Source organism: Eptatretus burgeri, chromosome 9 (genome assembly GCF_056783735.1).
Source record: "Eptatretus burgeri isolate ZD-2024b chromosome 9, Ebu_testis_v1, whole genome shotgun sequence".
In the NCBI taxonomy this organism is placed as follows: domain Eukaryota; kingdom Metazoa; phylum Chordata; class Myxini; order Myxiniformes; family Myxinidae; genus Eptatretus; species Eptatretus burgeri.
Genome location: NC_140969.1, coordinates 91,726,669 through 91,743,822, shown reverse-complemented (window position 1 = coordinate 91,743,822; position 17,154 = coordinate 91,726,669). Strand labels below are relative to the sequence as shown.

Genomic DNA, 17,154 nt, shown 5'->3' with positions numbered 1-17,154 from the left:
TCCTTCTACGACCTCCTATCACTTGTCATTTATTTTATCTTTTAAAAAATATATATTTATTTAGTGCCCTCTCCTTCCTTCCAAGATCCTGTTACACATGTAATAAATAGATGTAACCCCCTCATAGCAGCAGTTCAGAAAGCTATTATGCTGTTGACGTGTTTCCTGTGTTTTTACAAATGCAAAGTAAGTAAACTAGTTCGATGTACATGATAGGCGCAACATGGAGGGGCTTATTTGCTAAATTGAGAGCAGGGGAGGACAGGGAACTCGGAGGAGTACGGAGAGAAGAGAAAAGTAGTTTGGGAGGACGTAGGAGTAGGGAGAGGGGAAAGGGGGATCACATGGACGGGGGAGCAGGTCAAAATGTTGCCACAATATTTTGAAGAGCAAACAGACATTTTGTTTTAAAGCAGGTGAGTGAGACTTGGGACGAGGTCCCGAGTAACCGGATTGAGTGAAGGCACCACGTTGCGGATTGGTCTTGCCTCGAACGTCGGTTAAGAGCCGAGAGGACATTGATCGACGAGTTCAGTTAAGCTTGTGTAAGGGGGTTTTGCCCGCAGGCGCACAATGCTCCGTTCATCAGATTTTTCTATTTAGTGCTTTGTGTCGAGTCAGCATTTGTGTTAATGTTTAACCTCCTCTTCTAGATACCCCCATCGTCACCGTCACCTTGTGTTTGGACAACTTTCCTTCCTCGAGTTTGCGTTCCCAATTTCATCAGGAGGTTTCGGTCCTCAGCCTCGACGCCGAAGAGTGCACTTTGATGCGACATGCTCGGGTAAGACGGCAATGGTGTGAAAGGAATCCGTTCGATGACCTTAACACGTCGGACGGTTCCATATAAACAACATGTGGGACCAATCACTTTGTTTATCACCTATCCCTGTGATCTATTCTCATGACATTAAATATGGTCACTCGTATGTCACCTGCGATGATGTCAACGATCTCTTTTTCTCTGCAATTAAACTGATGTATCGAGTCTTTCAATTAATCGAATGCACCTTACCCTTTACAGAACATCAGGGTCGCCGAAGCGGTCTATTGGCAAGTTTTGGGCTTGCTGGGTTGTCGTTGCTAATGTGTCCCAACAGTCAGTTTGGGCAGGAGTTTAAATTCAGTGTGGGCCAGTGATATGTCACCAACTTTTCACAAAAGACATATTTGGCCATCTTCAACGTCAAGCGACACCCCCATTGCTGGCAGATGGGTCCTCCGGCTTAACATCCTTTCAAGAGGAACACCAGGATGACAGGTTCTCGCTCAGTCGAGATTCAAACCCATGCTGGACAGCTACAAAGACGAGTGTGCATACCTCTAAGCTATCCTTCCAGCTAGAATCCATCCATCGGGACCATACTTTGCGCAGAGCGTTGGTGCTGCCGAAACAGTCTCCTTGGCTAGTGGACACAATCCTGGACGGGTCGCCACTCCGACACAGGATACCAAGCAAGCTGGCACTCATTTTACCGACCTCGGAAGGATGACGGGCAGAATCAACCCCACCCGGTATTAATTCAACAGAAAAAAGCAGGATTCAAACTCAGGACCCGATGATCCCAAGCCCACCACTCTAGCCACAAAAACAACACCAGGCAACATCTTAAATAAATTAAATTAATTTTCTTTCCAGTCCATGAAATTCCTTCAAAGGACGCCGCAAACCTCATAATCAGCACCAATGAAGTCATGTTTTTTTTAATTTTAATATTTTACCCACAGCAATGCCTGGTGTTGGTGCAGTGGTTAGGGCAGTGGCTTGGGATCCAAAAGGTCCTGAGTTCAAGCCCCGTTGGGCCACTGAATTAATACACCAGGGGGTTGACTCAGCCTGTCATCCTTCCGAGGTCGGCGAAATGAGTACCAGTATACTGGGCCGGTGTATACCCCGGTTAAAATAGGTGTACCATATCCCTGTGTCGTAAGAGGCGACCAGGGTTGCGTCAGGAAGGGCATCCGGCGTAAAAACTAAGCCAAATCACTATGCGGTTCATACGGATGATCCGCTGTGGCGACCCCAAACGGGAGCAGCCGAAAGAAGAAGAAGAAGATTTTACCCACAGCACCAATGCAGCCACAACCAACGAAATCCAGAAAGATGATCTAACTCGACTGAGGATCATGGATGAAGCACGCGTTCATCCTTTTCATGTATCGGGCGGTGTGATATCCCGCGGAGTGATATCCGACGATGTTATGGAGACGCCAGACAAACCTTTAAAGGATTTAATTGTATGAATTATGGCTGATCAACAAACGGGTCAAAATTTCACCCCCAGTGGAGTCCAGGAGGATGAAAGATTCGTGGGAGAATTGAACTAATGGAGGGCTGATGCACTTAGGCATTAAAACTGGATGCTTGGCTCCAGTGGGCATTTAGTAATGACAGAAACAGTCATTTGAAACCATTAACTTCATTTCCTTTAAGAGCACCGTTGAACAGTGTGTGTATGTGTGTGTGTGTTTGTTTTTAAATTTAACCTCTTCACCCACCTCCTAAATAATAAACGTGTTTACTTCTTTAACACCCCTCCACACTCTTATCCCCACTCCAAACCCTCTTTCCCTGTTCTTGTTCCCCTGACTTCTCATCTCCTAAGTCTTTCATCCCCCCTTAAATTTTTAAAAATTTATTTGTTTTCCTATTACCCCTACCATCACCACCACCACCCCAAACTTCCATTCCACATTTCCGAATAACCCCCTTTTGGCAACAAATGACCCTTTTGGGAGATGACCCCCCTTTCCAATAGCCCATTGCTAGTTTGGTGGCTTTGAATTGTGAGTTCTGGATTCTACTACCGATTCTAATGTACCAAACTCTATTGCAGAGCATCGGTGCTGCCGAAGCAGTTTATTGGCAAGGGTTATGCTGGGTTGTTTGCCATTGCCTTGGCAGCAGGAATTTGTAATTTGTTCATGGTGCCGGCGATAGCTCGCCCACTCTTCATGAAGGACACTGTGGCTTCTTTAAAGTCCACCGACCGTCGCTGAAAGACGGGACGCCGAGTTTAACGTCCATCCGAGGGGACGGCACACGCATTCATGGCTCACCCTGCCTGTGAAGCACCAGGTTGATGGTTTATAGTTGGGTTGGGATTCGAACCCAGGCGCGATGCCTTTGAGGTTGAGGCGAGTGTGCATGTCTGTAAGCAATCTTGCCAGCTTGATTACTTGATTACCTTGTATGTATTGTGTGTTATATTTTGAGCTTTAATTGTTCTTGGGCAGACCCAGCATGTGCTTCATTAGGGGGGGGGGGCTCACAGGAGGTGGTGAGAGGATATGTGAACCCAACTTTGCAAGATATAACAACGAAATACACTAAAATGTTTTTATTATCCCCTATCATTCGTGCTGTTCCCCTCTCTTGCACCTCCTTTGCTCTAGGCGGAGAGACGGGGCTTATACGCCAGCACGCGAGCCCAAGCGCAGTACAAGGGGCACTCTGAGCCAAAGCTGGGACGCAAGTCGATTGAGGGGCATCTTGAAGCTCCAGCCGAAAGCGTAGCAGGAAGTCATTGGCAGGAAATCGTCGCAGGAGTGATGGCCGTCCAGGTGGGACCTGCAGGTGCGCAGGTGAGCGAACATGAGAGTGAAACGTGTTTGTTTGGCACATAAACTGCCTGCTTGCTGGATGCGCTTCCATAATGTTCGGTGTTTGAACCAAAGTTAGTTCTTCCTACTAAGTACCATGCCAGTAGAACCAACCTCTCAAAGTACCCCCCCCCCCCCCCCATTATTCATTGGGAATGTTAAATTCTCTGATTAATTCTAAGGTTAACAGTCAAAAACAATGCCCCTGAGTTCATTATCATGCCAACAGGTGCCAATTGACTTGAGTTACATGTGATCCGATATCGGTTTATGTTCCATTTTCTAACTTCACTTTTCTCCATTTCGCGCTTTTACATTTTGCTTCAAACCCGAAAGTGTTTTACAAGAAGTTGATTGATTGATAAATTCATTGTGAGGCAGCAGAATGTTTAAAGAGATGCCAATGATGTAAAAAAAAAACTTATCAGAACACCGTCATTCATTTGATGTCCTCAGTCGAAAGAGGAACACGGCGCTTGGAAAGCATTTTCATTACATCTTTTAAAGAGGCTCACCTGACAGTCAAAATGTGTACGTGAGAAGTTTTTTTCAGGAAACAATGTCAGGTTCAAGTATTGGGTCGAAAAGGAAATTCGGATTTCCAGTTTAACAGTCTGGGTGAAGAGTACCCCCCCCCCCTCTCTCAGAGATTATTATGATTTCCTCATTTGTTAGAAATGATCAGGATTGAACCAACATCATAAATATATAAATATATGTGGAAAAATTACAGGCCCAGACCAGGAATCCCAGGAATCAAACCCCAGTCCTCTGGCAACCCATACCCAACGCTCTGCCATCTGAGCTATCTGGGTGACACACTGGATGAGCAATGCAATTCTTCCACATATATGTAGTGGTCATTGGGTTCTTGGGTTCTTGGTCACCTCTCTGACCAAGGTCATTCTTGCCCAGTTGCTCAGTTTCGTGGGCTGGCCTGCTCTAGAAGACCCTCTCGTGAGCAGGCCCTCGCTGCTCCTTTGGTTGGCAGTGAGTGTCCCGGAAGCGGTGGGGGTAAAGAGAGTGGCACTTGTAAATGTGGAGGAATTGCGTTGCTCATCCAGTGGGTCACCCAGATAACTCAGATGGCTCATCCAATGGGTTGCCCACATGACCTCCAACTGTGGACAGGCGAGTTGATCTGTGGACAAATCCAGGCATCACGTGACGGTTTCAGACGCAGTGGAAGAGATGTTTCTCGCCTTGTCCCACGTGTGTGACAGACGAAATCGAAAACCACCCTTTTTGTTGAGAGACGGTGATTCAAAAGAATCCATTTGGGAAAGAGCTGATTCACCATTTCTCCCCACCACCCATCCCCTTAATTAAATTGAGTCGTTCGCTTGACGGATTTATTTAATCTGGTGGTGGTGTCTGGTGCAGCGCAGGCATGATGGGCCGAATTGCAATGGTCTTCTCCTGCATCAAATTTCCTTGTTATTCCTTGTTACATCGTCGTGGCAGGCTCATCCCAAGCCTGGCATCCCCCGAGGCCAGCGCTCCATGCGGTCGTCTGGGTCGCCTAACCCTAAATCTGCTCCTGAGGACTGACATGGCTGCCATAGTGAGTGTTCAGTACAGAATGAGTACATTGATTCTGGGGCGAGCTCAATGAAGTTATGAGAAGGGGCTGAAGGAACAGGACTTGTTCGAAAGGAGGTAATTATGCGGGGATCTCATAGAGATGTTTAGGATAATGAAGGGTATCGACAAAATAGATACGGAAGAGTTTGTTTCAGCAGAATGTGCAGTGATAGGACCAGGGGCCACAGCCTTCGAGGAAAGAAGAGGAAAGTTGGGATGGTAGTAAGGCAGAGGTCTTTCACTCAGGACATTGTCAATGTATTGGAAAGTCTAAACTGAGTTTACAGTACCTTCAAAAACCATTAACAACCCTCGACTTTTGTCACATTTTGTTGTATTACAGCTTGAATTTAAAACGGAGTAAATTAAGAAAAATTGTCTTCAGTCAATAAGTATTCAACCCCTTTGCTATGACATTTCAAATTGAGCTCAGGTACATCCAATTTTCTTTGATCATCATTGAGATGTCTCAACAACTTGATTGGAGTCCACCTGTGGCCAATTCAATTGATTGGACATGATTTATAAAGAAACACACCTTTCTATAGAAGGCCCCACAGTTGACAGTGCATGTCAGAGCAGAAACTCTACCACAAAGTCCAAGGAACTGTCCATTGAAGATAGAATTGTGAGGAGGCATAGATCTTGGGAAGAGTATAAAAATTTTCTCAAGAGTGTTAAAAGTTCCCAAGAGCACAGTGAGCTCCATCATTAGGAAATGGAAAGAATGTGGAACGACCCAGACTCTTCCTACAGCTGTCCGTCTGACCAAACTGAGCAACTGGGAAAGGACCTTTGCCAGTGAGGTGACCAAGAACCCAATGACCACTCTGACAGAACTACGGAGTTCCTTTGCTGAGATGGGAGAACCTGCTGGAAGGACAACAGTCGCTGCGGCACTTCACAAAATTTAGGCTTTATGGGAGAGTTGCGATACGGAAGCCACTCCTGAAAAAATGGCACATGACCGCACACCTGACGTTTGCAAAAAGGCATGTGAAAGACTCTGATAGCATGAGGCAAAAGATCCTGTGGTCTGATGAGACAAAATTTAACTCTGTGGCCTGAATGCAAAGCGCTATGTCTGGCGGAAACTGAACACAGCTCATTACCCATCTCACATCATCCCTACCATGAAGCATGGTGGTGGCAGCATCATGCTACGGGGATGCTTTTCAGTGGCAGGGACTGGGAGACTTGTAAGGGTAGAGGGAACAATGAATGGAGCCAAATACAGGTAAATCCTTGAGGAGAACCTGCTTCAGAGTGCAAAATACCTGAGACTGTGGTGAAGATTTATGTTCCAACAGGACAATGACCCCAAGCATACAGCTAAAGCAATGCTGGAATGGCTTCAGAACCAGAACGTGAAAGTCCTTGAGTGGCCCAACCAAAGCCCAGACCTGAATCCCATTGAGAATTTGTGGAGACTTGAAGATTGCTGTTCACCGACGCTCCCCATCCAACTTGACAGAGCTTGAGCAAATCCCCAAATCCAGATATGCAAGTCTGATTCAGATGTACCCAAGAAGGCTTGCAGCTGTATTCACCCCCAAAAGCACTTCTACAAAGTATTCACTCAGGGGGTTGAATACTTATTGACGCAAGACATTTCAGCTTTTCATTTTTAATTTCTAAAAATTAATAAATAAAAAAAACACGTTTTCACATTATGGGGTATATCGTGTCGATCGGCGAAAATAATTTCTAAAAAATTTGATCCATTTTAAAGTCAGGCTGCAACACAACAAAAATGTGACAAAAGTCGAGGGATGTGAATACTTTCTGAAGGCGCTGTACATAGGTACATAGAACCATTGGGGATAGGGGGACATGCACATTGGCAGACTAATAGGAAGGCAGCATTACATATGAATGGGTGATTGTGTACATGTGGGGTGACTGTTTGTTTCCGGTAGGTGGGCCCCTGAGATTTTTCCCTGGCCCGGTAGGTGGGCTAACCACAAGTTAACCAGTTTCTGGTAGATACCCGAGAGGATTACGTCAATGTGCTGTCAGTGTTTCTTCATTCCTCATTCTAATGCTGTTTTCACCCTCTCCCCTCCCACCCACCAAAAAAATAAACAAAGAAAAATCCAACAAAACCAGGTATTTAACAATGCAGAACTTAGGCAAAGTATATGACCATTACGGTTGGTGTCTGTCTGTTTGGTGTCTGTCTTTCTGTCTGTACGCGATGGATTCGGTCGTTACTTATCCCATCTCAACCAAACATGGCAGGGGGACGAAGGGTCCTACAATGGAGGTTGAAGCCACTTTATTTGCCCCCATCCACCAGGGGGTATTCTGCCTTGGACAAATGCCATGTGAAGATGCAGAGATAGCTTATTGTGGCATTTCGTGGGGCCCACCTACCGGAAGTCAAAAACATTTCACCACAAACGATTCAGTCAATTCTTTCCGAGGTATTACCTTTCTAAACAGTAGCTACTGGTGTTTAACATGAGATTGAAGTAAATTTGGAAGAAACCCAATGTCCTTGAGGTATTCTATGCTTATCACATCACCCACAGACTAACAGTCCGGAGCCGCCTTGACTAGCTCGGTCTCGAGCCATCAAATTATATGTGGACTGTATATATGGATTGTTTATAATTTGTATCTTGGGGCCACAATGTGATTTCTTTCCAGGCATTGCTTCACATGTGACATGCGATATTGCTCCCCCGACACCATTATGACCCAATTTGACCTACATTCCATGCATAACCCCATTCCTAATGGTTACTAGCTTTCTTTAATACTCACCCAAAGGAAATTTGGACAAAATTAGCATACAGTATAAATGTATACCTACATTTACAGTCAGTATTGCATAGGCTAAAGAGTCACTGGTCTGCACACCTACCGGAAGTAAAAATGATTATAACCACAAGTTAACCAGTCAATTCCATTGGATGTCTTTTGCACCTGAGAAGGTGGAGAAGGTTTTTGAAACCCTTGGCTCTGGTTCTCCAACTGGACCAGACGGCATCAGCTCCCACGTCCTAAAAACCCGCTCTGCTTCTCTTGCACGTCCTCTTTCTGCTCTTTTCACCCGATAATTTGTCCTTGGTCATTTTCCATCTGCTTGGAAATTGGCCAACATTACCACATTTCATAAAAACAGGTGCAAAAAGAGATCCCCATTCACTACAGACACATTCGCTTACTTCCAATCATCAGCAAGGTCATGGAATCCATCATTGCGGTTGATATGAAATCCTTCCTTTTCTCCAATAACCTCATCTCAGATCACCAATTCGGATTCAGACCAGGTCACTCCACCATGGACATATTCTGGATAACAAGACAGAAATTGTCCACTTTGTTCAAGCTTATTTTGAGAGTGTGTTTTCCTTTCAGCCTAATGATATGCCTGCAATGCGAAATATTGCAAATAATTATTTACCGCAGATAGATGAGCATCAGCGACATTTTTGGATGAAAACATTCGTCTTGGTGAACTTAAAACTGCGCTGGACGGCCTTGTTGACCATAAGGCTCCTGGCTTTGATGGGTTCCCAGATGAATTTTATAAAACTTTCTGGGATATGCTTGGCCCTGCTTTGCTCTCAGTTTTTTTTTTTTAATACAGCCTCCAGGAAGGCTTATTACCACTTACTTGTCGACATGCAGTTGTTTGCCTTATCCCTAAGAAGAGGGATCTGCAACTGATACAGAACTGGCGCCCAATATCCATTCTCTGTGTAGATTATAAGATTTTTGCTCAAGCACTTGCTAACCGTGTGAAGACCGTTTTAAGCACGGTTATACATCAGGATCAATCGTATTGCGTTCTGCACAGATCTATGCATGATAACATTTGTTTGGTACGAGACTTGTGGGATGTGTGTGAAATTCACCAACAATATACTGGTCTTTTTTTTATTGATCAGGAAATGGCTTTTGACTCTGCTAACCATGAATATTTGTTTTACATTTTAAAACAATTTGATTTTGGCCCATCTTTTAGTTTCTGATGATTTGTTTACGATCCTCTCTTATGGGATTTCTGGTGACTTCACCAGAAGAGCCCGTTATTGTTTCGGCTTATGCTGATGATGTACGTGTCGCTGTTCGAAACAACAATGGTATTACTATGTTGTTCGAGTGTCTACATGTCTACTCTCAAGCATGTACAATGCAAATTAATTGGTCGAAATGTAAAGCAGTTTGGGTCGGCTGTACACCATCGACTGGCCTTCCACTTCCCCCTATGAGTTTGACATGGGCAAAAGGAGGTTGCGAAGTACCTTGGTTTTTATCTCGGTACCCCTGGTTTTGTCAAAAGGAATTGGGATGGTTTACTCAACAGAATTAACAATAATCTGAATAGATGGAGAGGAATTTTGTCTACTTTGCTGTTCAGAGGTCGTGCCTTGATCATTAACAACTGAGTTGCCCCTCTGCTATGGCATAAGATAATTGTCCTGCAGCTACCTGTAACTTTGGTGTCATTGATCCAAAAATGTTTACTCAACTTCTTCTGGGATGGCAAACATTGGTTTAAACCAGAGACTATTTGCCTTCTACTGGGGGAAGGGAGCCATGGACTTGTGGACATTCTTTGTCAGGTGATGGCCTTCCCGTATCTCTACTGCTCGTCGTTTTATATTTCTGGAGGCCTTGCCCTGGAAATCCGCTGCGAGCCTCATATTGAAACAAGCCGGTATGCTGGGCTACAACCATGGATTGAGGGGAATTTTTCATGGAACTGCAACTTGTTGATGCTTTGTTGCTCCCTGACTTCCACCAAGATGTCTTGCATGCCTGGCAGTTCATCTCAAAAACTCGGCAAATGGAGACGTACAACAGCAAAAGGTTCCTTCACGAACCTCTTTTCTACAATGCTCTTTTTCCTGGAATTCATCACTCACGCACCTTCGTGCAGCATTTTTTGGGTGTTGGTGTGAGCACAACTTGGGACCTTCGTGATTGCAATTGCAACAGCTGGTTCTCTGCAGGATATCTTAAAGAAAAATTGGTATCAGATCTTTGAGGAGTGTAGCCCAGGTACTACAAGGAAGTCCTGCAAGTTTTTAGGTGCTTAGGCCTGAGCTTCACTGCTGACATTGGTGATCACCATAGACCACCACAGATATGTGCTAGCTATAACTTGCCAGATAATAACTCCACAACATCTATTTTGCTATCCTCATCGCCACTCTCCAGTAAAGACAAAAAAGACTACCGTTTGTGCCTTTTAATTCGATTTCCCTCATTACGGCCTGCCTCATTTGGGGCTCGATGGAAAGAAAAACTGCCTTCTGGGCATCCAATTGTTGTTCCAATGGTCTGTGATGTATATTTCACCAATTGTTAAAAGGACTGGTGATATTGCTTGGAGACTCGCCCATATGGTGTTGCCTTCCAATGTACTACGACATCGGTTCAATGAAATGAACACAGAGGCATGTCCTTTCTGTATGCTCCCTGAAGACCTTTTCCATGCGCATGTAGATTGTGCGAGACTCACGTCTCTCTTTGAGTTATTATCACTGTTGTTAGATCGGATGAACTTTCCTTTCTCTGCGTTTTTTTAGATCCTCGTGGAGGATCTCTAAGTCTGAAGGCCCTGTCACACCTTGACATTTTAGCCAGCGTATGGCAAGGTATCAAAATGTATGTAAAACGTTGGCGTACGCTGAACTATTGATGTTTTCTTCAGTTTTTTGGCGTATTCATAACGAGTTGGACGTATGCATAACGTATTAGTAACGTACACAGAACGTTTCGATAAGTTATAGATAACTTAGACCAACGAATGCTTAGCGTGTTGTCGGCGTTCACAACATATGCCCAACGATAGTCTAACGTATGCATAGCGCGGCAGCGTATCGCCGACGATCACGTAGTGAAGCCTATTAAAAGACTACCGCTCGACGATTCAAGCCGCTGTCACACCTTGCCGTTTTAGCCAGCGTATGCCGACGTATGAAAAATTTGTCTAAAACGCTGGCAAACGTCGAATACGTTATGGGTAAGTTTTGTATACGTTAAAAGCACGCTGAAGCACGCTGGCATACGTCGTAGTACGTCGACAAATTTTCAGCATGTTGAAAATTTTTCGATGTATGCCAGCGTATGACTCGCGTTCCGCATACGCTGGCATACGCTGGCATACGTTGGCCATAAGTTGTAGGCACGTTACACGATCGTTGACACACGTTACTTGTAAGTTACTCATAAGTCGAAACACGTCGAGGTAATGTTTAGCGTACCCCAAACTTATTTCTAACCTATGAGTAACGTGCTTTGAACCTATGTGTAACGTATCTCCAACGCATATTGACGTACGTAGACATATTTGATTGACGTCTTCCGGACGACCACAGAACTTACTGAACGTGTTTCAAACTTACAGCTACCGTATAATGGCGTATTGGCAGCGTTTAGGGGAATTGGTATATAAAAATGGGGTTCACAGGAGGAACCCGTCAGTGTTCCAGACTCCATGTGGTTTTTTTTTGTTTTGTTTTTTCGGCATGACGGTGATGTTGACACTTCGATTTCTAGTGCGGTTATGATTTAAATCGTTGAGCGGCAGCCTATTAATTATATTATAACCGCACTAGAAATCGAAGTGTCAACATCACCGTCATGCCGAAGAAAAAAAAAAAGAAAAGAAAAAAACAACAACAACAACAACTTGGCGTGTTTCGACTTATGAGTAACTTACAAGTAACGTGTGTCGACGTGTGTCAACGATTGCGTAACGTGCCTACAACTTATGGCCAGCGTATGCGGAACGTGTGAGTCATACGCTGGCATACGTCAAAAAATTTTCAACATGTTAAAATTTGTCGACGAGCTCGGCGTACTACGACGTATGCCAGCGTACTACAACGTATACCAGCATACTACGACGTATACCAGCGTGCTTCAGCGTGCTCTTAACATATACAAAACTTACCCATAACGTATTCGACGTGTGCCAGCGTTTCAGACGTCGACATATGCTGGCTAAATCGTCAAGGTGTGACAGGGCCTTTACTCACGTTGTTGTTCTTGTGGACTTTTTTGTTTCACAGCCAACAGTTTTCATCGAAACTTCCTGAAACTTGGCGTATATATGTAAAAATACCCTGCGCAGACAGTAACCATCTCCGATTTTGAAAATTCCTCCTAGAAAAAAAGTTATGACATCAAAATATCTCCGCTAATGGAAATCGCCTAAAAATTATCTCAAACTAGGCAAGCTTTTTGAATTCTGTTTGCGGGAATCGAACAGGGCATTAGCAGAGATGAATTACCGCACATATGATACATCACTATGACGTCATATCAATTTTTATGACGTCATTCCTATTTTTTGACATTTTTTGTTTCACAACCCAGAGTTTTCATCGGATCTTCGTGAAACTTGCTATGTACGTATATGCAGAAAGCCCACGCACAGCCAGTAACCATCTCCGATTTTGGAAATTCTTCCTAGAAAAAAAATGTTGACGTCATAATATCGCCGCTAATGGAAATCGCCGATACCATTATCTCCGAAACTAGGCAAGCTGTTTGAATTTTGTTTGCGGGAATCAAGCCGGGCATAAGCACAGATAATTTATCACAAACCTGATACATCACAATGACGTCATATTCGTTTTTATGATGTCATCATTAAGAGGATGAGGATCTAAGCTCATTTGAGCTTGTTTGTTTTTGGAATACCACTTGGTTGCAAAAAGAGCTCAGAGATTGCTCTTGTCAATTTCCTGATTTCTATTGCAAAACTGGCAATGTACAAGACGAGAAAAGCAAAGCTCCTTGCAAATGCTAATATTTTATGTGATGTAGTAGTCGTCTTTCAGGCTCTTGTCATGGCTCGGCTACGTATGGAGTTCTCTTTTTGTCAAAGGAAAGATGATTTGCAAACCTTTGCGCAAAAATGGTGTGTAAAGGGAGGTTTTTGTAAAGTTGACAATGGTGTGTTGAATTTCTTATGATCGTGTCAATGATGGATTTGTTTTTCTTCTCTTCGGTGTTGTTGGGTTGCACATGTTTGCAATTTAAGTGATTTTGTTATTATTTGTATGGCTTGTGTGATTTTCTTTCCTTTGCAAATAAAAGAGCTTCCAAAGTCTCTCTCTTTCTCTTTCTCTTTTTGTTTCTTTTTCTCTTTCTCTTTCTCTTTTTCTTGGTCCATGTTTTCGGAGAGCGAGGTGGAAATGGAGTCTTCACTGTTTGGTGGATTGCACAACACACATAAACATGAGGTGGGAGTGGAGGAAGAATCTGTAGCCAGAGATATTCCTGGGGATGTGAGGTAGAGAGGGCGGTGCATGGAGAGTGAGGAATAGAGTCTTTAATGAAGAGAGCAACTCCTCCACCAGGACGAGGGTCAGGTCTGTAATACCGGAGGAGGGAGTAACCAGGGAGAGATACTTGGGAGTCAGACACATCTTGAGGGAGGAAAGTTTCTGTTCGACAGATTATGTCTGGTTTGTCAGTGTCAATCTGTATGGAAAGATTTGTCAGGTTTGAGCGAAGGCCCTGGATATTTGAGGTCCACACTGTAAAGGAAGAGGGAGGGGAGGAGGCTTTGGGTACAGGGGAGGAGGGGGGGTGGTAAGGAGAGTTGTTGAAAGAGTGTGGGGGATTGCAGAAGAGCTCGGGGAGGGGGCCGGATGAGGAGGAGAAAAGGCTCTGTGGTGCTGGGTTGAGGTGCAGTGGGGAGTAATAAGAGAGGAAGCAGAGGGCAGTTGAAGAGGTGACAAGGGAGTTTTTGAGAAAGGTGAGAGGGAAGCTTGGAGGGGGAAGAGTGTGAAGGTTACTTTGAGAGGGAGGGGAGACGATGAGAGCAGGCACGGCCAAGATGCAGGAGGGCGATGGGAGAGGTGGGGAGAGGGGAAGGATGAGACTTGGTGGAGGTATGGTGAAGAAGGGAGCGGGCAGGGGAGGTACAAGATGTAAGGGGTTGGGAAGAGGCTGAGGTGTGCTGAGAGGAAGGAAGGAGCATGTTTGTGCCGATGATGCGTGCACTGATTGAGAGAGTGAGATATCTGTGCGGTTAGAATGGAGCCCACAGATGTTAGAACACCACACACTTTGGGACAACAGAGGAGAAGCTGATAGTAAAGCAGAAGACAGTGAAGAGGTGCCAAGAGCGGAGGTCGTATGAGTGGCAAGATGGGAGGGGTAAGGAGAGGGGATAACCTATGAGGAGTTAGGAGGAGGTAGATTGAAGCAGGTGGGGTAAATTAGCACTGGAGCTGGAAAAAAAAGGATGATTGATGTAACACCAACATACATTGCAAACTCGGAATTTAAATTTTTTCAAGTCAGAGATGCGATGAAAGACATTATGTGAGGGATGCAATAAAGGAGAAGTAAGAGAATGGAGAAAAGAAACGTTGTAACAGTGGGACGTTTTAGACACGGGATGGAGGAAAGGTTGAATTGGAAACAGTATTTTGAAGAAGAAGAAGAAGAAGAAGAGTAGCGGGTTCTGATACAATTGACGATGCACTAAGCGAGTGACGTCACAGCGGAAGGTTAGGCTCCGCCATATTGAGTGGCAAAAAATCATGGCTACCACGCACGTGTCACGCGAACTTCTGGGCTATTTCCATGGATTAGATGATATTTCTAAGAAGAGGTACTGCGAAAAACTGAAGTTGTGTGGTCTTAGTGAAGATCCTTATATTATTTCAAAGGACAATTATGGACAACAGAAAGGAAATTTTGGCCTCAAATCGTTTTCCCTGACATCTATGTTAACCTTGTTGAAACGACGAGTCCTTACACTCAAGCCAGCCTGAAAGCCTTCAAGAGTATGGACGCGTACTCATATTATGTCGCCGGGTTTGTTAGTGACATAATCTCGACGAAAGCTGACAAGAACTGTATTATCGTGAGGGCAAAGGTAAGCCTGGTTTCTTTCATAATTTCACTATTATTGTATTATCGTTGTTGCTTGTTTTGTTCAGCAACCAGCATCACTTTTTTTAACCTGACTGCTGCCACAAGTTAATTTCAAGTGAAGCTCTTGTCTAAATGCTAAGTTTGTAGAAAATCTTCGTTCGTCAGTTTGCTTACAGATACATTATATTTTTTCCATGGCAAACATACGGTGTAATGCCACACTGCTGTGGATATTTCCAAGTGCTAGTTTTTTATCCCCCGCCGTGTGGTGGAAGGGGGATATTGTTGTCACCCGGGTCGTCCGTCTGTCCGTCCGTCTGGCTGGGCGTCAACATTTATAGCTGTGAGTGCGATAACTCATAAACTCTTCGCCATATCGATTTGAAATTTGGGTCACACATGTACCACCTGAAAAGGAAGAACCCTATTGATTTTGGGCTTGGCCGGATCCAAGATGGCCGACTGGGGCGGCCATCTTGAAAAAAAATGTTTCAATGGCGGGGGATTCCCCATCTCTGATGGGTATATTTTATGTACTATACATATCGATGTGACTTTCTGCAGTGAAAATGTTACACTGATTTTTTTTTCAAATTTCTAAAATGCTATTTAAAAAACTATTTAATTTAATCTGCGATGTAAGAGCAATAAGACAAGTTTCGAGGAAACAACTCAGAACTGTGCGCATTCGACAGCTGTTAGAAAGGCGATCTGGCTTATCTCATTCTGTCAATAAAACAAGGGATATAATACATTTTAATGATACAAATCAGACAATATTTTGTAACCACCGGCTATTTAATACCAACTAATGAAATAACGTATCAGAAATTAGTTACATACCGGAGACAAAATGAAGGCCTCACAACCAGTCAGGTTCGCCAGGTCGCCATTTTTCTCTTCTCAGAACCGATATCCAAAGATTCTGTCGGTCTACTTCGGCGGAAAAGCGGTAAAACTGCACTCCAGAGCCTTTAGTATATCGCTGAGTACATCATGGGGCACAACAACTCTTACCCATTTGCAGAAAAAAAAATCGCTTGCTTGGAAGTAACGGTGTAGTTAAAGTGGAGACGATCGGTTATTATGGACGCGGTATTATTTTCTTGCCGCTCAATATGGCGGAGCTGCCACAGTCACGTGACCGGTGACGTCATCTGAATAAGGTCTACACACTGAGAACCACATGTGTGAAGGAGGTAGTTGTAACATTTCAAGAGACCGTTTATGTATTTATGTATTTATTTTTTGATAAAGATTACGTAACATGAGGAAAAGGAAAGGTTGAAGAAAAATCGTGTAGGTGTTGATGAATTTGGTCGGCAAATGCAGAAGGAAGCTGGTCGTTCGATGGAAATTACAGGAAGAAGAAGAAGAAGAAGAAGAGCGGGGGCAGAGAAACACGTGGTCACAGGAGGTGTAATGTGAGAGGTTAAAAGAATGAAGATTATTTATTTATTTATTTATTTATTTATTTATTTATTTATTTATTTATTTATTTATTTATTTATTTATTTATTTATTTAATTAATTAATTAATTAATTAATTAAGATGAGATGAGATGAGGTAGCATTACGTAAAGGAGAGGTTGAAGAAAAAATCGTGAAAGTTTATGGTGAATATGGGTCGGTAACAGAAGAAAAGGAAAATCGTCAGAAGAAGAGTTGGTACAGGAAGTCATGTTGTTACGTGAGGTAAAACGTGAGGTGAAGGCATTTTTTGTTGTATTTTTTTTTTATATTTTAAGACATGACACAGAGGGTAAAGTTGAGAGGGATAGAAGGAAGCTGGAGCGAAAGGTTGGGGAAATAAAAACTGATGGTAATAAGGAGGAAATACAATAAACATGATCGTGTACACAGACGGGAAGAAGGGTAGGCCTCAAGGAAACCCGACAGGAAAGATCAGTTCAGGAATGGCAGCATGTACTGGGGCAGCTCATCGCTGCGTCGACTTTCCGCCGGTACTCCAGGGGCCTCCATCTGGCCATCCCCCAGGCAGATGCCAGGCCCATCCCCATCTCCTTGAGATGCCGATCAACCTGCTGCAACCACGAGGCACGTGGTCGGCCCATTGGCCTCCTTCACTCACGAGGCTCACTCACT

At 43.9% G+C, this 17,154-nt stretch overlaps 1 protein-coding gene and 1 long non-coding RNA gene across 4 annotated transcripts in view; one reads left to right on the top strand and one right to left on the bottom strand.

Moving 5' to 3' along the window:
* Positions 1–372: 372 nt before the first annotated feature.
* LOC147020604 (glucagon-like peptide 1 receptor) overlaps positions 373–17,154 on the top strand; it is a 109,413-nt gene continuing 92,631 nt past the window's right edge. For both annotated transcript variants that reach the window (XM_085896089.1, XM_085896088.1), the window contains exons 1-3: positions 373–545; positions 654–784; positions 3,397–3,585. In XM_085896089.1, the coding sequence (XP_085752215.1) occupies positions 770–784; positions 3,397–3,585 (204 nt within the window). In that variant the 5' untranslated portion in view covers positions 373–545; positions 654–769. The remainder of the gene's footprint in view (positions 546–653; positions 785–3,396; positions 3,586–17,154) is intronic.
* Positions 3,438–16,220, bottom strand: LOC147020605 (uncharacterized). Of its 2 annotated transcripts, XR_015061892.1 has the most exons (4): positions 15,892–16,220; positions 8,361–8,487; positions 8,119–8,277; positions 3,438–3,571 (listed from the first exon to the last, which is right to left on the bottom strand). It is a non-coding gene; the product is annotated as an uncharacterized LOC147020605 (long non-coding RNA). The 2 variants fall into 2 exon arrangements; XR_015061891.1 differs by lacking the exon at positions 8,361–8,487 and having other exon boundaries at positions 8,119–8,274; positions 15,892–16,208.